Genomic DNA, 18,068 nt, shown 5'->3' with positions numbered 1-18,068 from the left:
GGAGAGAGAGAGAAAGCCTGGAGTCCTCCATGGAGTGGGCATGGAAAGACTATGCTGAAGGAAGTGTAGGATGGCACAAACCCTGCTCCTAGGACCACTTTGTCCTTGGGGAACTGGAAGGGGGCAGGTGGCCTCAGCTCCAGGCCCTGCCGGATATTAGTGCCAAGGCTAGGGTTCGGGTTAGAGATATCGCTAGGGTTAGGACTAGGAGAGAGAGAAAGCCTAGAACTCCATGAGCAGTGGGGCTGCAAAGGACATGCGAATGGATGTGCGGGGCTGCACCTACATTTCTCGCAGCACAACTGTTTTCTGGAGTGCAGGAAGGGGGCAGGTGGGCTCTGCTCCAGGCCCTGCCTGAAGTTGTGGCGAGGTTTAAGTTTAGGGTTAGGGTTAGCGTTAGGGGAAAGTGAAAGCCTAGAGCTCCATGAGCAGGAGGACTGCAAAGGACATGGGAATGGATGTGCGGGGCTGCACCTACGTTGCTCCCAGCACAACTGTTTTCTGGAGTCCAAGAATAGGCAGGTGGTGGGCTCAGGTACAGCAGTTCTTCAGGTCTACGTACACTGGGAGGGGATGTAGAAGCCCCTTTTGGCACAGCTGTCTGTTTTGTTACCCCAAGCAGCTCGGGTTGACCTCTTACAAGTAGTTTTCAAGTAGGAATCCGCACAGACAATCGGACTTCCTCTCTTGACTTAAGGGCTCGGCAGTTTGCAGCCCTCGCTAGGGAGCTAAGAGCACTTTCTCCAAGGGAGCGTAGTTCGGTGGGGGGCCTTGCCACCATGTAGAAACAAAGGTAAGAGGCTCATGCTCTCTCAAGTGCACATCTTGTTGCCATAATCCTCATTTACATCCCTCCTCCCCTAGGCCTAGATGGAGCGCCCGTGGGCGTGGAGGCAGGATGGGTGCCAGAGATGGGCAAGGCAGCTTTTCCTCTTTTAAAGCCTTTATTACTGCCCGAGGTTTGGGTGCGCAGTTGCAGGCGGAGTTTCCCTTCAGCCCCTCATGCCCAGGTCTTGCTAGAAGGCTGACTCCAAGTGGAGTGGGTCATCTCCAAGATCCCAAAGTTCCTCCTCAAGCCGGCCATTCTTTTGGATCAGCAGGTGCGGGAATGTCTGGCATCTCTCCTCATAGACATTGGGGCACAGTTTCGCCTCTTCCTACCCAGCCGGTGCCCAGGAATGCAACCTCTTGACTTGGTCCTCGGTCTCTACGCACTCCAATCGTTGCCTTCCTTTGTCCCTTCACTTGCCACCTGGAAATCGATGTACAAAGCCCATTGCTGCGCAGGAGTCTTTTGTGCTACCCCACACGGGAAACCACTTTCCAGTTCCAAGCGGTTTTCCAGTGAGAATCGGCACACGCACCCTGATAATCCCCAGCAACCGTTTCTGGCTATGTGTTGCGTGAAGGGGCGTGAGGGTGGCTGTGCCCCATCCATTTGTAAGTAGAAATGTAAACCTTTTTGAAGCAGTTTGTGCTTCCGGAGGCTTTTGTTCCCACTTCCACGCTGAGTTTCTCTTCAGCAAATCATGCAGAGGTCTTCCGAGACTACCGAGCCCTGCAAAGTGTGACCTCCAAACGCCAACATTCCTTCCCAGCCTTGCAAGTCTTCGGCAAGACCAGAGTTTCTTCCAGCAGGAGCCTTCCTTGGGGGTTGCAGTTGCCACCTCCACATGCTTGAGGGCAGAAACTCGGGCCCTGAGCACATGCCTTGGAGCCGTCTCCGCTGCGTCCTGTGCACGGCTGGTGCACGGGCAGGGCGGCAAAGCATCCTGCTCTGCCTTTGTGGGTCTCCTGGGGGGAACTGTCGGAGGGAGCTTGAGTGGCGAGGCAGTCCTTTGTGGGCTCTTCCTAAGAGAGTGCTCTTGCCGCATTCCTCTGCTCCACCCACCTCTCTAAACACTTCTTCCGCTGCCCTGAAATGCGGCCTTTGCCGACACCCCACAGGCAATGGCTTGTTCTTGTCGGGCCTCCTTGCCTGGACAGTGGTGCAGCAGAACGGATTGTCTTTCCTTGAGGAGCTGGCTCTCGGAAACCTCACGTCTTCCAGGCCTCCAGAACGCCAACATTCCTTCTCAGCCTTGCAAGTCTTCGGCATCCAAAGGCGCTGGAATGTTTGGGACCTCCGCGCATATAGATTCTGGCACAGGTTTTTCCGTTCTGCTTTCCAATGGGTGCTGAGCCTTGGAACCTCTTGACAGGATTGTTCTTGTCCAGCCTCCTTGCCTGGACGGCTGTGCAGCAGAACGGATTGTCTTTCCTTGAGGAGCTGGCTCTCGGAAACCTCACGTCTTCCAGGTCTCCAAAATGTGGGGTGTTTTTGGAGCGCTTTGCTGCGGCTGGCAAAAGACAATGCCCTGGAGCACTATCTGATCTCTCGGCTAGGTGTCCTGCTGTGCTCTCAGCGGGCTTGATGGGAAAAGCCTGGGTCTTCTTTGAGTAGCTTTTCTGGGGCCGAAGGAGTGAAACTAGGCTAGAGCTGGGGAAGAGCGAGCCATCCGAGGAGAGAAGGGGCTCTCCAGGGAGCGGCTGGAGAATATTTTGGGGAGAGAGTGCGATTTGCTAAGTGTGGAGGCAAGCTGGCAAGGCCTTTTTTCCAGCGCCCTCTTCTCCAGCCTTAGCTTTGTCAGCTGCCTGGGAAAAAGCTCCTCCCCTTTGGCTGCCTCCGGCTCCCTTCGGCTGCCTGCCAAGCTGCTGGCCTGGAAGGACAGGTCAGGCTCGGAGAAGCTCCTCTCCATCCTGCTGCTATCCTTCTTCCCAATAACCAGCGAAGGGGCAGAGGCGCAGGCTGGATAGCTGCTGCTCACAGAAGCGCTTCCCCCTTTGGGCTGCTCCATGTCCGAGGGCGGGGGGCTGCCAGCAGCTCCAGCCTCAGGGCTGTCGCAGGCACAAGTGTTCTGCGGAGCAGCACAGAGGCGTTCTGTGGGGAGAAAGAGCCTGTGAGATACTTTCTGGCGGCCACCTGCAGATCCAAGGGGACTTTCCCGGTGGCACCGTGCCCCCCGGCAGATGCAAAGGCGCAACCTTCGTTCCTATGGACATGAGGAGAAGGTAAGGAAACACAGGTACCACCAAGGGCAGTGATGTGCTGCGAGAGGGCAGTTCTAGGCCACGGTTAGCCACTAGGTGACAAGCGGCGGTTTACCCGCGTTTACGGAGGCTTGCCATCTGGAAGGAATGTTTTTGGGCTGTTGTGCTTTTGCACTGCTGCACAGTGTGGCAGGAGAAAAACACTGCCATTCCCTCGGGAAGCCTCTGCACCTCTCTGCCCTTCCACAGATGTCTTCTGCCAGCCAATGAGAGAACGTGACCCGGCAGCCCTGGCCCGCCACAATCAGCAGTGCACGCTCCTACCTGTGGAGCTGTCTGTGTGCTCTGGTGACTCGTCGGCCGAGGGCCTGAGCGGCAAGGCAACGTCCTCCCCAAACACTGCTGCGCAGTTGTCGATGAGGAACGCCACCAGCAGTGTCACCTGCACACAGAAAGCCACCGAGTTCAGTGCGAGGGGCTGCAAACGTCTTGCGCAGCCTTCCGTGCTCCTGACGGACGTTTCTGTACCCGCCAGCTGCAGCTGCCTAGCTCAGAGCCTCAGGTGGCCCGAAGCAACCAAGGCCGCCTTAGGCTCAGCTCAGCGGGGAGCAAGCTGCTGAATTCAACCCACCTTGTCAACGCTCTCTTTGTGCACGGCCAGCGGGAGCAAGTTGTCCGTGTCGGGGCTGAGCATGTTTGGCCCCACGCAGATTGCCAGGTTGCTGGCATCCATCCGGTTGCTCTCTGCATTGTCGCTGATATGGTGGAGCACAGAGAGCAAGCGCTGGAGCAAGAGGAGGTTTGCTCGAGGCAGTTTGCCAGCCACCCTGAGGGAACACAAGCAAGGAGGAAGAGGAATGCAGGCTGCAGGGGCTGCTCCTCCTTCGTTTGCGCCCGAGCGGTGGCGGGGCGGGCTGCCAAACTTACTCTCGCAGGGCCTCAATTTTCTCCTGCTGCCCGGGCTTCTCCAGCGCTAGCAGCCACTTGTCATAGAGCTCGGCCACGAGCAGTTTGGAGGGGATGTTTCTCAGGAAGTCCTGCAAGGCCAAGGCACTCAGGTGAGGCTCTCAACGCTAGCAGTGAGCAGCGAGGCAGCGTCTGCGTGCCTTGGCCTCACTAGGAGGCAGGTTGCTTTCAGCTGCCTGCTCTCACAGGTGCTCCTGGCCACTGACAGAGCAGCGCGAGGGCTGCGCGACTCCATGCCAAGGTCCCTGTGCCGAAAGGCTGAAGCTTTGCGTGTGGCTGCAGGAGGGCTTTCGCTTGGAGTCCCACCTAGGTCAGGCTAGGCACTGACATGGGCCCAAGCAGATTTGCCACGTGCTCTCCCAGCTACAAGTCAGCAGACCTCACCTTCAGCACCGCTGCCAACAGGTGCGCGGGCTGGCTTGCCAGATCCACGCTCCTGCCTCTGTCAAGGTCTTCTTTCAGCTCTCGGCGGGCCTTCTCGGTGGCAGCTTTCCGGAAAATCCCCTCAGTGGCCGGCCCTTTCTCATAGAGAAGAGCCAGGAGCTCCTGCAGGCGGAAAGAGACCGGTTGGGACGTGGCCGTGCACTCTGCTTTCCTTGGCTTAGGCTGTCGTTCTCGCTCCACGTAGATTGCCCTGGGAGGAACCTGATTGTGCTGAGAGCCCCAGCAGCAGTGCTGGGCATGCTGCGTGGCGCGAGAAGCCACAAGCGGGAGAGCTCTGGGCCCAGGCTTGCTTACCTGGAGTGGTTGGGGCAGGGCGCCACCTTCACCACAGAGCAGTGCCAGCGGCTGCCCAAAGAGAGCCACCTGGGGGCCAGAGCCCAGCTGCCCTGGGCAGTCCCCGGGGACAGCCGTTCCTCTCCAAGCCAGCGGCCATGAGATCACCACCTTCTTCCCTTCCTTCGCTCCATCTGCTGCAAGCACAAGGAAAGCAGGCCCGCGTTCAGAAAAGCAGGCGCAGCCAGCGCCTGTGGGGAGCCTTTTGTGTGCGTGCAGTGCCACGGGCTGCAGGGGCTGCTGCAGAGCGTTGACAGGCACAGCGGTTTTGCAGGGGGAGAGAAAAGAAGAGCAGCTGCCGCTGCCGCTGCCGCTGCCGCTGCCGCTGCCGAGCGCCTTTCTCTGCTGCGGCGTGTCACCGCTGGTGGCGGGCCAGGCAGCCTTGCCGAAGGGCCCGTTTGCAAGCAGGACGGGAGGAGGCAGCTCCTCGCTCTCTTTCTGGCACTCACCGGCCGAGTGGCAAAGCCCCTCTTCCCTGGCCGAAGGCTCCGCCCGCGGGGGGCCTCTCTTGGCGTCAGCCTGCAAGCAAGGGGTTGAGGGTAGGGAGGCGCCGCTCAGCAGCCAGGGCCTCGAGCAAGGTGCTGCAGGGAGGCAGGGGGTGGCGGGCTCTGGCGCGGCAGCAGGGCTTTCCTGCCTGCGCCCGGCCCGGGCAGCTGCCGCCACTGTGCTGAGATCCCTGCCGGCCACAGCCGGCAAGGGCCGGGCACAGGCAGCCCCTGCTCACCTCTGCCAAAACCAGCGCCTCCACGGTCTTGGCGGTCAGCGACACCTCCTGGGCGAGAGAAGAGAGAGGCTCCGTGAGAGAGGCGTCGCGCGGTGGGGTGTGGAAAGCCGCGGGGCTCTCGGGGTGCAGCGGAGGCCGTGCGGACACTTACGGGCCCGTAGAAGCCGACCACCTTGGTGAGGAGCCGCAGGGAGGGCAGGCGGGTGACTCTGGCTCCCGGGGCTCCTTGGCTCTGCCTGCGCACAGGGAAGGGCGCACAAAGAGCTCGCTCAGCGCCAGCCCTCGCTGCCCTGCCTCCTGGCCGCCAGCCCAGCGCTGCCAAGGGCCCCGCACCCTGCAGAGCCTGCAGCCGCGCTGGCTGCCAGCACCGCTCTCTCCCGCCCGCGCGCCTGCTCTCCACGGGCCTCCTGCTCAGGCAGGCGCACAGCAGCGCCTCGGGCGCCCCAGGCCTGCCAGCCAGCAGCTGGCCTGACACCTCCCGCCGCTTGCTGCCCCTTTGCAAGCCCGAGGCGAAGCGGCTCCCGCTGCTGTGCCAGGAGCTGCAGGCGGCAGTGGCTGCACCTTTCCCCCACCGAGCGGGGGCTCTTGGTGCCGGCAGCTCCACCGGGAGCACTCCCCGCCCTCCCGCTGGGCGCCACCGGCAGCGGGGATCGGGCGGCAGGGCTCACCTGAGGATGGCGTCCAGCCAGAGCTGCTTCACCTCCGGCGACCTGCGGCACAAAGGAGAAACAGCCTCAGCCCGCGCTGCTGCTCCTCCTGTGGACGCAGGCGGCGCCCCGACAGCTCCTGCCCGCGCCCGGTGGGCAGAGTGCACGGGACGGGGCCGAGCCGCGTGGGGCAGGACGGGGACTCGTGCGGGGCCCCCACACTCACCCAAAAGTCACCACGCAGAGGCTGGAGGGCCAGACGAGGATGAGGGTCTGGCTGCACTTGAGGCCAAAGACCTCCTCGTCGTCCTCAGGCCCGGCCGCCACCGCCGCCTCCTGGCGGCACAGCACCCACAGCTCGCTGAGGCGCACCCGGTGCTTCAGCCGGAAGGTGGAGCCGCATCTGCCGGGAGGAAGAGCAGGGACGGGCTCCTGGGGGTGCGCGGCGGGGGCAAGCGCAGGCGTCCTGCCTGGCAGAGCTGTGGGCTGGGGCAGAGGCGGCCGGGCGGGCGGGATGTCCTTACTTGAAGCTGGCGATGGCGACGGCGTGCGGGAAGAGCAGGAGGTGGCGGTGCTGCGTGCGCTGGTGCCGTGTCACCTGCACCCGCTGGGTGAGGAGGAGCTGGGGGCTCCTGCACGACACGAAGGCGGGGAGCGGCGCCGGGGGCCGGCAGGCCGCCCTGCTCCAGAGCCCCAGGCGGGCGCCGGGAGCCCCGTGGCCGCGGGTGGCGGGCCGTGCCTGCGGGCCGGCAGCGGGAGCGCCCCGGGCGCCGCAGCAGTTCGCCTGTCCCATGGCGCTGTGGCCAGGCAGACCTGCGCGAAGCTGCACGCGTGTCCCTGCGCCAGGCAGTGCCGCCGGGCTGAGAGCCGCCTCTGCCCGAGCTGCCCGACAACGGCGCGCCGCCACAATGGGGACCCGCTGGTGGCCGTGGCCAGGGTCACGGCGATGCCACCGCGGCACATTGTGACACGCCGGCGGGGCCGTGGGGCAGCCCGGGGGTGTGTGCCCGGGGCGCCGGCAGCTCAGGGCAGTCTCCTGGCCTGCGGCACCTCCGCTGCAGCACAATTTCCGTGCCTGAGTTTCAGTTTGTGCCCGTTGCCTCTTCTCCCCTCCCTGCGCACCAGGGAGAAGAGTCGCGCTCTGTCCTCTTGACACCCGCCCGGCACATAATGACATGCACTGAGAAGATCCCCCCTTGCTCCTTCTCTTCTCTCCACAAAACAGCCCCTGCTCTCGCCGCCTTTCCTCACAGCCCAGATGCTCCAGGCCCTTCAGCCCTTCAGGAGCCCTTCACTGGGCACGCTCCTGCAGCTCCATGTCTCTCTTGTGCTGGGCAGCCCAGAGCTGGAGCCAGCACTCCACGCGTGCAAGAGCACACTGATGGCTCCTGGTCAACTGGTTGTCAACCAGCACCTGCAGGGTCTTAACTGCCAAGCGGCTCTCCAGCCTGTCAGCCCCTAGCCTGTCCTGGTGTCTGGCGTTCTTCCTCAGCTCCAGGGCCTGCCGGAGATAGGGCCGAGGGTTAGGGTTAGGGTTCGGGTTCGGGTTAGGGTTAGGAGAGAGAGAAAGCCTGGAGTCCTCCATGGAGTGGGCATGGAAAGACTATGCTGAAGGAAGTGTAGGATGGCACAAACCCTGCTCCTAGGACCACTTTGTCCTTGGGGAACTGGAAGGGGGCAGGTGGCCTCAGCTCCAGGCCCTGCCGGATATTAGTGCCAAGGCTAGGGTTCGGGTTAGAGATATCGCTAGGGTTAGGACTAGGAGAGAGAGAAAGCCTAGAACTCCATGAGCAGTGGGGCTGCAAAGGACATGCGAATGGATGTGCGGGGCTGCACCTACATTTCTCGCAGCACAACTGTTTTCTGGAGTGCAGGAAGGGGGCAGGTGGGCTCTGCTCCAGGCCCTGCCTGAAGTTGTGGCGAGGTTTAAGTTTAGGGTTAGGGTTAGCGTTAGGGGAAAGTGAAAGCCTAGAGCTCCATGAGCAGGAGGACTGCAAAGGACATGCGAATGGCTGTGCGGGGCTGCACCTACGTTGCTCCCAGCACAACTGTTTTCTGGAGTCCAAGAATAGGCAGGTGGTGGGCTCAGGTACAGCAGTTCTTCAGGTCTACGTACACTGGGAGGGGATGTAGAAGCCCCTTTTGGCACAGCTGTCTGTTTTGTTACCCCAAGCAGCTCGGGTTGACCTCTTACAAGTAGTTTTCAAGTAGGAATCCGCACAGACAATCGGACTTCCTCTCTTGACTTAAGGGCTCGGCAGTTTGCAGCCCTCGCTAGGGAGCTAAGAGCACTTTCTCCAAGGGAGCGTAGTACGGTGGGGGGCCTTGCCACCATGTAGAAACAAAGGTAAGAGGCTCATGCTCTCTCAAGTGCACATCTTGTTGCCATAATCCTCATTTACATCCCTCCTCCCCTAGGCCTAGATGGAGCGCCCGTGGGCGTGGAGGCAGGATGGGTGCCAGAGATGGGCAAGGCAGCTTTTCCTCTTTTAAAGCCTTTATTACTGCCCGAGGTTTGGGTGCGCAGTTGCAGGCGGAGTTTCCCTTCAGCCCCTCATGCCCAGGTCTTGCTAGAAGGCTGACTCCAAGTGGAGTGGGTCATCTCCAAGATCCCAAAGTTCCTCCTCAAGCCGGCCATTCTTTTGGATCAGCAGGTGCGGGAATGTCTGGCATCTCTCCTCATAGACATTGGGGCACAGTTTCGCCTCTTCCTACCCAGCCGGTGCCCAGGAATGCAACCTCTTGACTTGGTCCTCGGTCTCTACGCACTCCAATCGTTGCCTTCCTTTGTCCCTTCACTTGCCACCTGGAAATCGATGTACAAAGCCCATTGCTGCGCAGGAGTCTTTTGTGCTACCCCACACGGGAAACCACTTTCCAGTTCCAAGCGGTTTTCCAGTGAGAATCGGCACACGCACCCTGATAATCCCCAGCAACCGTTTCTGGCTATGTGTTGCGTGAAGGGGCGTGAGGGTGGCTGTGCCCCATCCATTTGTAAGTAGAAATGTAAACCTTTTTGAAGCAGTTTGTGCTTCCGGAGGCTTTTGTTCCCACTTCCACGCTGAGTTTCTCTTCAGCAAATCATGCAGAGGTCTTCCGAGACTACCGAGCCCTGCAAAGTGTGACCTCCAAACGCCAACATTCCTTCCCAGCCTTGCAAGTCTTCGGCAAGACCAGAGTTTCTTCCAGCAGGAGCCTTCCTTGGGGGTTGCAGTTGCCACCTCCACATGCTTGAGGGCAGAAACTCGGGCCCTGAGCACATGCCTTGGAGCCGTCTCCGCTGCGTCCTGTGCACGGCTGGTGCACGGGCAGGGCGGCAAAGCATCCTGCTCTGCCTTTGTGGGTCTCCTGGGGGGAACTGTCGGAGGGAGCTTGAGTGGCGAGGCAGTCCTTTGTGGGCTCTTCCTAAGAGAGTGCTCTTGCCGCATTCCTCTGCTCCACCCACCTCTCTAAACACTTCTTCCGCTGCCCTGAAATGCGGCCTTTGCCGATACCCCACAGGCAATGGCTTGTTCTTGTCGGGCCTCCTTGCCTGGACAGTGGTGCAGCAGAACGGATTGTCTTTCCTTGAGGAGCTGGCTCTCGGAAACCTCACGTCTTCCAGGCCTCCAGAACGCCAACATTCCTTCTCAGCCTTGCAAGTCTTCGGCATCCAAAGGCGCTGGAATGTTTGGGACCTCCGCGCATATAGATTCTGGCACAGGTTTTCCCGTTCTGCTTTCCAATGGGTGCTGAGCCTTGGAACCTCTTGACAGGATTGTTCTTGTCCAGCCTCCTTGCCTGGACGGCTGTGCAGCAGAACGGATTGTCTTTCCTTGAGGAGCTGGCTCTCGGAAACCTCACGTCTTCCAGGTCTCCAAAATGTGGGGTGTTTTTGGAGCGCTTTGCTGCGGCTGGCAAAAGACAATGCCCTGGAGCACTATCTGATCTCTCGGCTAGGTGTCCTGCTGTGCTCTCAGCGGGCTTGATGGGAAAAGCCTGGGTCTTCTTTGAGTAGCTTTTCTGGGGCCGAAGGAGTGAAACTAGGCTAGAGCTGGGGAAGAGCGAGCCATCCGAGGAGAGAAGGGGCTCTCCAGGGAGCGGCTGGAGAATATTTTGGGGAGAGAGTGCGATTTGCTAAGTGTGGAGGCAAGCTGGCAAGGCCTTTTTTCCAGCGCCCTCTTCTCCAGCCTTAGCTTTGTCAGCTGCCTGGGAAAAAGCTCCTCCCCTTTGGCTGCCTCCGGCTCCCTTCGGCTGCCTGCCAAGCTGCTGGCCTGGAAGGACAGGTCAGGCTCGGAGAAGCTCCTCTCCATCCTGCTGCTATCCTTCTTCCCAATAACCAGCGAAGGGGCAGAGGCGCAGGCTGGATAGCTGCTGCTCACAGAAGCGCTTCCCCCTTTGGGCTGCTCCATGTCCGAGGGCGGGGGGCTGCCAGCAGCTCCAGCCTCAGGGCTGTCGCAGGCACAAGTGTTCTGCGGAGCAGCACAGGGGCGTTCTGTGGGGAGAAAGAGCCTGTGAGATACTTTCTGGCGGCCACCTGAAGATCCAAGGGGACTTTCCCGGTGGCACCGTGCCCCCCGGCAGATGCAAAGGCGCAACCTTCGTTCCTATGGACATGAGGAGAAGGTAAGGAAACACAGGTACCACCAAGGGCAGTGATGTGCTGCGAGAGGGCAGTTCTAGGCCACGGTTAGCCACTAGGTGACAAGCGGCGGTTTACCCGCGTTTACGGAGGCTTGCCATCTGGAAGGAATGTTTTTGGGCTGTTGTGCTTTTGCACTGCTGCACAGTGTGGCAGGAGAAAAACACTGCCATTCCCTCGGGAAGCCTCTGCACCTCTCTGCCCTTCCACAGATGTCTTCTGCCAGCCAATGAGAGAACGTGACCCGGCAGCCCTGGCCCGCCACAATCAGCAGTGCACGCTCCTACCTGTGGAGCTGTCTGTGTGCTCTGGTGACTCGTCGGCCGAGGGCCTGAGCGGCAAGGCAACGTCCTCCCCAAACACTGCTGCGCAGTTGTCGATGAGGAACGCCACCAGCAGTGTCACCTGCACACAGAAAGCCACCGAGTTCAGTGCGAGGGGCTGCAAACGTCTTGCGCAGCCTTCCGTGCTCCTGACGGACGTTTCTGTACCCGCCAGCTGCAGCTGCCTAGCTCAGAGCCTCAGGTGGCCCGAAGCAACCAAGGCCGCCTTAGGCTCAGCTCAGCGGGGAGCAAGCTGCTGAATTCAACCCACCTTGTCAATGCTCTCTTTGTGCACGGCCAGCGGGAGCAAGTTGTCCGTGTTGGGGCTGAGCATGTTTGGCCCCACGCAGATTGCCAGGTTGCTGGCATCCATCCGGTTGCTCTCTGCATTGTCGCTGATATGGTGGAGCACAGAGAGCAAGCGCTGGAGCAAGAGGAGGTTTGCTCGAGGCAGTTTGCCAGCCACCCTGAGGGAACACAAGCAAGGAGGAAGAGGAATGCAGGCTGCAGGGGCTGCTCCTCCTTCGTTTGCGCCCGAGCGGTGGCGGGGCGGGCTGCCAAACTTACTCTCGCAGGGCCTCAATTTTCTCCTGCTGCCCGGGCTTCTCCAGCGCTAGCAGCCACTTGTCATAGAGCTCGGCCACGAGCAGTTTGGAGGGGATGTTTCTCAGGAAGTCCTGCAAGGCCAAGGCACTCAGGTGAGGCTCTCAACGCTAGCAGTGAGCAGCGAGGCAGCGTCTGTGTGCCTTGGCCTCACTAGGAGGCAGGTTGCTTTCAGCTGCCTGCTCTCACAGGTGCTCCTGGCCACTGACAGAGCAGCGCGAGGGCTGCGCGACTCCATGCCAAGGTCCCTGTGCCGAAAGGCTGAAGCTTTGCGTGTGGCTGCAGGAGGGCTTTCGCTTGGAGTCCCACCTAGGTCAGGCTAGGCACTGACATGGGCCCAAGCAGATTTGCCACGTGCTCTCCCAGCTACAAGTCAGCAGACCTCACCTTCAGCACCGCTGCCAACAGGTGCGCGGGCTGGCTTGCCAGCGGGGGGCCTCTCTTGGCGTCAGCCTGCAAGCAAGGGGTTGAGGGTAGGGAGGCGCCGCTCAGCAGCCAGGGCCTCGAGCAAGGTGCTGCAGGGAGGCAGGGGGTGGCGGGCTCTGGCGCGGCAGCAGGGCTTTCCTGCCTGCGCCCGGCCCGGGCAGCTGCTGCCACTGTGCTGAGATCCCTGCCGGCCACAGCCGGCAAGGGCCGGGCACAGGCAGCCCCTGCTCACCTCTGCCAAAACCAGCGCCTCCACGGTCTTGGCGGTCAGCGACACCTCCTGGGCGAGAGAAGAGAGAGGCTCCGTGAGAGAGGCGTCGCGCGGTGGGGTGTGGAAAGCCGCGGGGCTCTCGGGGCGGAGCGGAGGCCGTGCGGACACTTACGGGCCCGTAGAAGCCGACCACCTTGGTGAGGAGCCGCAGGGAGGGCAGGCGGGTGACTCTGGCTCCCGGGGCTCCTTGGCTCTGCCTGCGCACAGGGAAGGGCGCACAAAGAGCTCGCTCAGCGCCAGCCCTCGCTGCCCTGCCTCCTGACCGCCAGCCCAGCGCTGCCAAGGGCCCCGCACCCTGCAGAGCCTGCAGCCGCGCTGGCTGCCAGCACCGCTCTCTCCCGCCCGCGCGCCTGCTCTCCACGGGCCTCCTGCTCAGGCAGGCGCACAGCAGCGCCTCGGGCGCCCCAGGCCTGCCAGCCAGCAGCTGGCCTGACACCTCCCGCCGCTTGCTGCCCCTTTGCAAGCCCGAGGCGAAGCGGCTCCCGCTGCTGTGCCAGGAGCTGCAGGCGGCAGTGGCTGCACCTTTCCCCCACCGAGCGGGGGCTCTTGGTGCCGGCAGCTCCACCGGGAGCACTCCCCGCCCTCCCGCTGGGCGCCACCGGCAGCGGGGATCGGGCGGCAGGGCTCACCTGAGGATGGTGTCCAGCCAGAGCTGCTTCACCTCCGGCGACCTGCGGCACAAAGGAGAAACAGCCTCAGCCCGCGCTGCTGCTCCTCCTGTGGACGCAGGCGGCGCCCCGACAGCTCCTGCCCGCGCCCGGTGGGCAGAGTGCACGGGACGGGGCCGAGCCGCGTGGGGCAGGACGGGGACTCGTGCGGGGCCCCCACACTCACCCAAAAGTCACCACGCAGAGGCTGGAGGGCCAGACGAGGATGAGGGTCTGGCTGCACTTGAGGCCAAAGACCTCCTCGTCGTCCTCAGGCCCGGCCGCCACCGCCGCCTCCTGGCGGCACAGCACCCACAGCTCGCTGAGGCGCACCCGGTGCTTCAGCCGGAAGGTGGAGCCGCATCTGCCGGGAGGAAGAGCAGGGACGGGCTCCTGGGGGTGCGCGGCGGGGGCAAGCGCAGGCGTCCTGCCTGGCAGAGCTGTGGGCTGGGGCAGAGGCGGCCGGGCGGGCGGGATGTCCTTACTTGAAGCTGGCGATGGCGACGGCGTGCGGGAAGAGCAGGAGGTGGCGGTGCTGCGTGCGCTGGTGCCGTGTCACCTGCACCCGCTGGGTGAGGAGGAGCTGGGGGCTCCTGCGCGACACGAAGGCGGGGAGCGGCGCCGGGGGCCGGCAGGCCGCCCTGCTCCAGAGCCCCAGGCGGGCGCTGGGAGCCCTGTGGCCGCGGGTGGCGGGCCGTGCCTGCGGGCCGGCAGCGGGAGCGCCCCGGGCGCCGCAGCAGTTCGCCTGTCCCATGGCGCTGTGGCCAGGCAGACCTGCGCGAAGCTGCACGCGTGTCCCTGCGCCAGGCAGTGCCGCCGGGCTGAGAGCCGCCTCTGCCCGAGCTGCCCGACAACGGCGCGCCGCCACAATGGGGACCCGCTGGTGGCCGTGGCCAGGGTCACGGCGATGCCACCGCGGCACATTGTGACACGCCGGCGGGGCCGTGGGGCAGCCCGGGGGTGTGTGCCCGGGGCGCCGGCAGCTCAGGGCAGTCTCCTGGCCTGCGGCACCTCCGCTGCAGCACAATTTCCGTGCCTGAGTTTCAGTTTGTGCCCGTTGCCTCTTCTCCCCTCCCTGCGCACCAGGGAGAAGAGTCGCGCTCTGTCCTCTTGACACCCGCCCGGCACATAATGACATGCACTGAGAAGATCCCCCCTTGCTCCTTCTCTTCTCTCCACAAAACAGCCCCTGCTCTCGCCGCCTTTCCTCACAGCCCAGATGCTCCAGGCCCTTCAGCCCTTCAGGAGCCCTTCACTGGGCACGCTCCTGCAGCTCCATGTCTCTCTTGTGCTGGGCAGCCCAGAGCTGGAGCCAGCACTCCATGCGTGCAAGAGCACACTGATGGCTCCTGGTCAACTGGTTGTCAACCAGCACCTGCAGGGTCTTAACTGCCAAGCGGCTCTCCAGCCTGTCAGCCCCTAGCCTGTCCTGGTGTCTGGCGTTCTTCCTCAGCTCCAGGGCCTGCCGGAGATAGGGCCGAGGGTTCGGGTTAGGGTTCGGGTTCGGGTTAGGGTTAGGAGAGAGAGAAAGCCTGGAGTCCTCCATGGAGTGGGCATGGAAAGACTATGCTGAAGGAAGTGTAGGATGGCACAAACCCTGCTCCTAGGACCACTTTGTCCTTGGGGAACTGGAAGGGGGCAGGTGGCCTCAGCTCCAGGCCCTGCCGGATATTAGTGCCAAGGCTAGGGTTCGGGTTAGAGATATCGCTAGGGTTAGGACTAGGAGAGAGAGAAAGCCTAGAACTCCATGAGCAGTGGGGCTGCAAAGGACATGCGAATGGATGTGCGGGGCTGCACCTACATTTCTCGCAGCACAACTGTTTTCTGGAGTGCAGGAAGGGGGCAGGTGGGCTCTGCTCCAGGCCCTGCCTGAAGTTGTGGCGAGGTTTAAGTTTAGGGTTAGGGTTAGCGTTAGGGGAAAGTGAAAGCCTAGAGCTCCATGAGCAGGAGGACTGCAAAGGACATGCGAATGGCTGTGCGGGGCTGCACCTACGTTGCTCCCAGCACAACTGTTTTCTGGAGTCCAAGAATAGGCAGGTGGTGGGCTCAGGTACAGCAGTTCTTCAGGTCTACGTACACTGGGAGGGGATGTAGAAGCCCCTTTTGGCACAGCTGTCTGTTTTGTTACCCCAAGCAGCTCGGGTTGACCTCTTACAAGTAGTTTTCAAGTAGGAATCCGCACAGACAATCGGACTTCCTCTCTTGACTTAAGGGCTCGGCAGTTTGCAGCCCTCGCTAGGGAGCTAAGAGCACTTTCTCCAAGGGAGCGTAGTTCGGTGGGGGGCCTTGCCACCATGTAGAAACAAAGGTAAGAGGCTCATGCTCTCTCAAGTGCACATTTTGTTGCCATAATCCTCATTTACATCCCTCCTCCCCTAGGCCTAGATGGAGCGCCCGTGGGCGTGGAGGCAGGATGGGTGCCAGAGATGGGCAAGGCAGCTTTACCCTAACCCTAACACGAACCCTAACCCTAACCCTAACCCGAACCCCAGTTTCTGGCAGGGCCTGGAGCAGATCCCACCTGCCCCCTTCCTGCACTCCAGACAAAACTGGTGCTGCAAGAAATGTAGGTGCAGCCCCGCACATCCATTCGCATGTCCTTTGCAGCCCCACTGCAGATGGGGCCCTAGCCTTTCTCTCTCTCCTAACCCGAACCCTAACCCTAACCCGAACCCCAGTTTCTGGCAGGGCCTGGAGCAGAGCCCACCTGCCCCCTTCCTGCACTCCAGACAAAAGTGGTGCTGCGAGAAATGTAGGTGCAGCCCCGCACATCCATTCGCATGTCCTTTGCAGCCCCACTGCAGATGGGGCCCTAGCCTTTCTCTCTCGCCTAACCCGAACCCTAACCCTAACCCTAACCCCAGTTTCTGGCAGGGCCTGGAGCAGAGCCCACCTGCCCCCTTCCTGCACTCCAGACAAAACTGGTGCTGCGAGAAATGTAGGTGCAGCCCCGCACATCCATTCGCATGTCCTTTGCAGCCCCACTGCAGATGGGGCCCTAGCCTTTCTCTCTCTCCTAACCCGAACCCTAACCCTAACCCTAACCCTAACCCTAACCCTAACCCGAACCCCAGTTTCCGGCAGGGCCTGGAGCAGAGCCCACCTGCCGCCTTCCTGCACTCCAGACAAAACTGGTGCTGCGAGAAATGTAGGTGCAGCCCCGCACATCCTTTCGCATGTCCTTTGCAGCCCCACTGCAGATGGGGCCCTAGCCTTTCTCTCTCGCCTAACCCTAACCCTAACCCTAACCCTAACCCTAACCCCAGTTTCTGGCAGGGCCTGGAGCAGAGCCCACCTGCCCCCTTCCTGCACTCCAGACAAAAGTGGTGCTGCGAGAAATGTAGGTGCAGCCCCGCACATCCATTCGCATGTCCTTTGCAGCCCCACTGCAGATGGGGCCCTAGCCTTTCTCTCTCGCCTAACCCTAACCCTAACCCTAACCCCAGTTTCTGGCAGGGCCTGGAGCAGAGCCCACCTGCCCCCTTCCTGCACTCCAGACAAAACTGGTGCTGCGAGAAATGTAGGTGCAGCCCCGCACATCCATTCGCATGTCCTTTGCAGCCCCACCGTAGATGGGGCCCTAGGCTTTCTCTCTCGCCTAACCCTAACCCTAACCCTAACCCTAACCCTAACCCTAACCCTAACCCTAACCCTAACCCCAGTTTCTGGCAGGGCCTGGAGCAGAGCCCACCTGCCCCCTTCCTGCACTCCAGACAAAACTGGTGCTGCGAGAAATGTAGGTGCAGCCCCGCACATCCATTCGCATGTCCTTTGCAGCCCCACTGCAGATGGGGCCCTAGACTTTCTCTCTCTCCTAACCCTAACCCTAACCCTAACCCGAACCCTAACCCTAGTTTCTGGCAGGGCCTGGAGCAGAGCCCACCTGCCTGCTTCCTGCGCTCCAGACAAAACTGGTGCTGCGAGAAATGTAGGTGCAGCCCCGCACATCCATTCGCATGTCCTTTGCAGCCCCACTGCAGATGGGGCCCTAGGCTTTCTCTCTCTCCTAACCCGAACCCTAACCCGAACCCTAACCCTAACCCGAACCCCTGTTTCTGGCAGGGCCTGGAGCAGAGCCCACCTGCCCCCTTCCTGCACTCCAGACAAAAAAATGGTGCTGCGAGAAATGTAGGTGCAGCCCCGCACATCCATTCGCATGTCCTTTGCAGCCCCACTGCAGATGGGGCCCTAAGCTTTCTCTCTCTCCTAACCCGAACCCTAACCCTAACCCGAACCCTAACCCTAACCCTAACCCTAACCCTAACCCCAGTTTCCGGCAGGGCCTGGAGCAGAGCCCACCTGCCCCCTTCCTGCACTCCAGACAAAAGTGGTGCTGCGAGAAATGTAGGTGCAGCCCCGCACATCCATTCGCATGTCCTTTTCAGCCCCACTGCAGATGGGGCCCTAGGCTTTCTCTCTCTCCTAACCCTAACCCTAACCCTAACCCTAACCCGAACCCTAAACCTAACCCTAACCCGAACCCTAACCCTAACCCCAGTTTCTGGCAGGGCCTGGAGCAGAGCCCACATGCCCCATTCCTGCACTCCAGACAAAAGTGGTGCTGCGAGAAATGTAGGTGCAGCCCCGCACATCCATTCGCATGTCCTTTGCAGCCCCACTGCAGATGGGGCCCTAGGCTTTCTCTCTCTCCTAACCCTAACCCTAACCCTAACCCCAGTTTCTGGCAGGGCCTGGAGCAGAGCCCACCTGCCCCCTTCCTGCACTCCAGACAAAAGTGGTGCTGCGAGAAATGTAGGTGCAGCCCCGCACATCCATTCGCATGTCCTTTGCAGCCCCACCGTAGATGGGGCCCTAGGCTTTCTCTCTTGCCTAACCCTAACCCTAACCCTAACCCTAACCCTAACCCTAACCCTAACCCCAGTTTCTGGCAGGGCCTGGAGCAGAGCCCACCTGCCCCCTTCCTGCACTCCAGACAAAACTGGTGCTGCGAGAAATGTAGGTGCAGCCCCGCACATCCATTCGCATGTCCTTTGCAGCCCCACTGCAGATGGGGCCCTAGGCTTTCTCTCTCT

The 18,068-nt window shown here is 61.5% G+C and overlaps 2 protein-coding genes across 2 annotated transcripts; both read right to left on the bottom strand.

Moving 5' to 3' along the window:
- Positions 1 to 2,037: 2,037 nt before the first annotated feature.
- On the bottom strand, positions 2,038 to 7,107 carry LOC138066603 (rho GTPase-activating protein 20-like). The gene is given in 12 exon segments (XM_068936481.1): positions 2,038 to 2,514; positions 2,517 to 2,920; positions 3,355 to 3,472; positions 3,662 to 3,857; positions 3,958 to 4,067; positions 4,381 to 4,542; positions 4,735 to 5,292; positions 5,498 to 5,545; positions 5,898 to 6,036; positions 6,166 to 6,207; positions 6,371 to 6,547; positions 7,052 to 7,107. Coding segments are annotated over 12 exon segments (2,487 nt in total).
- Positions 7,108 to 9,735: 2,628 nt separating this feature from the next.
- LOC138066602 (uncharacterized) lies at positions 9,736 to 16,993 on the bottom strand. The gene is given in 12 exon segments (XM_068936480.1): positions 9,736 to 10,212; positions 10,215 to 10,618; positions 11,053 to 11,170; positions 11,360 to 11,555; positions 11,656 to 11,765; positions 12,079 to 12,144; positions 12,350 to 12,397; positions 12,750 to 12,888; positions 13,018 to 13,059; positions 13,223 to 13,399; positions 14,292 to 14,497; positions 16,919 to 16,993. Coding segments are annotated over 12 exon segments (2,058 nt in total).
- Positions 16,994 to 18,068: the final 1,075 nt, after the last annotated feature.

The sequence above is a fragment of the Struthio camelus genome, chromosome 3 (assembly GCF_040807025.1).
Source record: "Struthio camelus isolate bStrCam1 chromosome 3, bStrCam1.hap1, whole genome shotgun sequence".
Taxonomy (NCBI): Eukaryota; Metazoa; Chordata; class Aves; order Struthioniformes; family Struthionidae; genus Struthio; species Struthio camelus.
Note: the sequence above shows the minus strand (reverse complement) of the source record. Positions and strands in the feature narration are given on the sequence as shown.